We start from the raw sequence: 4,457 nt of genomic DNA on the forward strand, positions 1-4,457 counted from the left end.
ATAGAGTAATCTATAAACTAACTCTATATAGATATGATGACAAAATTATATAGTGGTCACACCTTGAATTTATCTCATACTGTGGATTCCTAATTGGAAGAAGATAATCAACATCTAATATTATGTTACTCTCGGTATATTAGAAATGGTTGTTCCCAAGAGCCCGATCTAACCGACACTTAACATCTTGTCCCTTTTTTCTGTCACTCCATGATAGAGTATTACCGAGACAGCAACCCACAGTTGCTATCATATTATTAAAAGCCAAAAAGGATTCTGCGTGTCGTAGAACACCACCTTGTTTCTCATGGTTTCTGGTGATCTCATTTAAATCACTAATAATAACCAAGGATCATCCCGAGAGATACTAATTCTCGTCATTCTTTCCCAGATGTGGTCACCTAAATTTTGATTTGGTTCCCTGTATATAAAGGATAAAAATATTTGCTTCCCTTTATACTCCATCTCTACATCAATGATTCAATTATTGGATGAGATAATAGTCACCTGGTAACTGGAATCATAAAAAAGAGCTAATCCCCTACTTCTACCTATAGGGTCCTGTGGAGATGACTATAACCGAAATGAAACTGAAAAGATTTGTGTCGAATTTTTGCTTTGTCTCAGAAAGAAAAATAAAAGCTGGCTGGTGTTTTGACCAAATCTCCGAAGATAACTAATAGTCCAATGACTGCCTGCCAAGACCTTGGCAGTTCCAACTCAAAATTTTCATTTATACACCAGTTTAAAGAACGCTGAAAACAAATGAAATTGATGATGTAGTGTCATCAGTTCGGCCATACATATCCGTTGAGCAACACCACCTGTTTGACAAACCACAACCATAACCCGAGGCATCACCTACCAGGCTACCATCCATACATACAGATGCTACTTATAAGATATAAGTTAAAAGAAAGCCGTACAACGTGAAGTTCATAGACTTTATACAAGTATAGACCATCCAATGAAATAACTGAAAAAAGGACCTTTCTCTGAAACAAAACAACGGTGGTACTTCTATATTCAAAAAAATTTAGCAATCTAAGCCACCATAAAACACGCTTCTCTGAGTTCCTCACACAGATTCTAAACGCACAGGCATACCAACCCTTACTCCTGAGTTGTGTACCAAACCAAACCGTATAGGATGAACCATACATACACTTTTGTCTCCACAAATACCAAAACTCCAGCCAATTCATCAGAAAAAATCTCATTGTATAAATGATTATCATAACCTTAACGCCTTGATTCTTGTACGTGCACCATATAATCTCAGGAAGGTACAAGCCTTGCATATTCCGACAGTAGTGGAACCCAAAGTAATGTGAAAAAAACAGCATATAGTCATAAACTGACACCAATAGAGCACCGTACTTATACCAAAACAAAGCCAATTATTATTAAACCTTACTGACCACTTAAACACCAACAAGAAATTATCAGAAACATACCACACCTGATGAATATCTTCCAGACATGCGGTTAAAAAGACCAAACAACTAGGACCAGACTCGATTCTAAAGGATTTCATAGATGAATCCAACATTATTCAAACCAGGAAACTCAAAATAAAAACACTCAAAACCAGAACCTTACTCTGCTGACTTCTTCGGCTTAAGGGGAGGTTTCTGGAAACCTTTATCGCGCACCTTAGATGCCGCCTTGGACAGTAACTTCTTACGTGGAGAGACGAAGGGCTGTGCTACACGCTTCTTGGACTGACTTCCCTTCGCAGCTACCCCGCTCTTTGCTTCTTTCTTCTTAGCCGCTTCCTCATCCTCATCATTCATCTGAGCCTCCACATCCACCTGAGCCTCCACATCCACCTGAGCCTCTGCGCCTTCTTGAATGACCGCCATATCAATATTATCACCCAATTCTTGAACTCCAGCAGCTAGCTCTTCTTCCTCCATGAAGTCTGTGATCTCACCCTGTTCCCATTCCTCTATGTTCTCATCCTCCTCCACCAGGAGCTCAGAATCTGATAGTAACACACCTTCTATCATCAAGTTAGCCTCATGCAAAGCCTGAGAATGCAAGTTCTCATCAGACAACCCCAAAACCTCTCCACTGTCAGCGCTCTCCCCCGCAACCTTCGATTCCTCTTTCATATCGATCCCATTTACTTGAGCAGCAGCTGGGCCATCTGGACCTGAGTCCTCGAACAACAAAGCTTTGCGAGTCTTGGAAGACGTCCCAGTTCCTTCTACTGGTAACACAGAACCATCCCCAGCAGGCGACTTAGGGACACTTTTAAAAGCATCAAGCATAAGCTTCGTTGAGTCTCTCAGCTGGTCACCTTCACCATTCCGGGGGTTATTGGAAGCCCCTAGACTGCACACCAGGCCTGCGGCCACCATATCCCGTATGTCTTCCTTGGAAAGTGGATCCCTCACCATAGCCCCTTGAGAACTTGCCTCCATAAGGATGATAAGAATCTTCCTGGCGAAATGGCCCTTGATTATCTCTAGCGATACCTTGGCCTTTATCCCCACCTCTGAACCCTTGATAACGTGATTGTTGTCCAGATCCACGTTCATCCCTCTGCCTGGTGCCATTAGCCACAACCGCTTTATAGCTTGTGGCGTTAGCTCCCTCCGTTCCATCAGTTACTGGTTCCCTTCTCGTGGAGCTTACAGTTTCTTCTTGAAAGAGTCTCGGGCAACGAGACTGATCATGAGTCAAGCTGAAGCATTCCTTACAAAAACCGTAAAGCTTCTCATATCGTAGCGCCACCAGAATCTCCACACGTTCCTCGGGCTCAATAGCCACAGAGAAAACCAACCGCTTAAAGCCATCAATGAACGAGATCCACCGGACCCTGAACCTGACCAATAGCATCAACCACGCTCTGGAAGATCGGAGCCGCTCTGAACTGGAGCGGAATGTCCAGCACACGGACCCATAATGTAATCTTTGATGGGTAGTTCGGTTCGAGCACCAGCTTCCACCTAACCAGAGACAACATCCAATAGTCAAAATGGAAGGGCTCCATCTTGAGGACCTCCACAATATCTTCCTCCACGTCAGAGCTAAACTGGAACTATCCCAGACCGAAATCAGCACCGACCACACGTCCTTCTACATTCCAAATTCTCAGAATCATGAAAAGGAGAATCTTCATGTCTTGTTTCTGAGGATTCATGCACCGCCCTATGAGAGTTTTGGAATAAGACGCAATGAGTTCCGAATTGTCGAACCTAGGAACCGCCACCTCAATCTTTTTCCCTCCTGACTTTGCAATCCATGAACCTTGCGACATTAGCCCTGTTCGTTACGTAAACGCAGCGGTAGAGACTAGCGACCAGAAAAAAACACGGAGAACAAAGAAATTAATAAAAAATATCACGGTGGTGAGAGTGGAATAGGAACAGAAGTTGCCGCTGGCGACTCAAATAATTACGGAGTCCGAGGCTGTTTTATCTGGCGTTCCACAATTTCTCTCGGTTTCTCCGCTTTTTAACGTCAAAGTGATCGCTGCGGCTTTCACAAGCAAAACAATTTCACCATTCCTTCTGTATTTTTGATCGCTGTCGCTGCCGCAGAGTTCACGCGCCGAACAGGGCTATTATGAAAAACCAACAAGAGGAAAAAGATATGTAAGAGCCAATAGAAAGATTAAAAGAGCTATATGTTTTAGCGTAATGATCCATTTCTGATATAGTGCTATAGACATAGATGGCCTAAACTTTATTCTCAAGTAAATTCCAAGAAACCAAACTGAAGAAAGAAAAGCAATCAGATCAGAGAAGATATCATTTTTGAAAACAAAATCCGTCATCACATCCAGAAATCCGCAAAACATCATCTCACAATGTGTGATATCGACATTAATTGCGGGCAGAAGAATCAGATCCCTAGTCCATAACCTCATAACAAGATCTGTAACCAAAATACCAAAAGTCACGCCCTTTAACATTAAAAAGGAAAAGGAAGTCATACCAAATCAAAATTCTCCAAGATCCAATCACATGCCAAGCTTCCAAGATCTTCCCATCCCGAAACCAATTAGAGAGATGCTTAGCAGATCCGCCCAAATAAAACCCTTCCATCTTTGACCCTTCCCATAGAAACCCCAACACTTCCGAGACTCAGTAAGAGAACACCTCGATTAGCCAATCATACCCCGTAAATCCGAACCGTATCCAGCCGGTAAAGCTCTAGAAATCACCGTATGGAAATTTAATCAAAATTAGCCTTAAAAACAAAATTATATGTAATTAATTAGGACAAATCTCCAAAATAGCACATTTCTAAGTTTATATCACAAAAATAGCACTCAAAAACTAAAATGACCAAAATAGCACCTTCTCCTTTGAAAATTTTAATTTTTTTATTTTTCAAAATTTGAAATCTTATCTCAAAAACTTCATTTCTCAACTCTAAACTCTAAACCCTAAACTCTAAAACCTAAACCCTAAACCCTAAACCCTAATCTCTATACCCTAAAC

The 4,457-nt window shown here is 41.6% G+C and overlaps 1 protein-coding gene across 1 annotated transcript; it reads right to left on the bottom strand.

The window, feature by feature from the left end:
• Positions 1-1,295: 1,295 nt before the first annotated feature.
• LOC106320341 lies at positions 1,296-4,114 on the bottom strand. The gene is made up of 2 exons (XM_013758694.1): positions 3,949-4,114; positions 1,296-3,258 (listed from the first exon to the last, which is right to left on the bottom strand). Exon 2 carries the CDS (start codon positions 2,610-2,612, stop codon positions 1,599-1,601), a length of 1,014 nt encoding a protein of 337 aa, XP_013614148.1. The 5' UTR covers positions 2,613-3,258; positions 3,949-4,114; the 3' UTR covers positions 1,296-1,598.
• Positions 4,115-4,457: the final 343 nt, after the last annotated feature.

This window comes from Brassica oleracea, unplaced genomic scaffold (assembly GCF_000695525.1).
Source record: "Brassica oleracea var. oleracea cultivar TO1000 unplaced genomic scaffold, BOL UnpScaffold00889, whole genome shotgun sequence".
NCBI classification, from domain to species: domain Eukaryota; kingdom Viridiplantae; phylum Streptophyta; class Magnoliopsida; order Brassicales; family Brassicaceae; genus Brassica; species Brassica oleracea.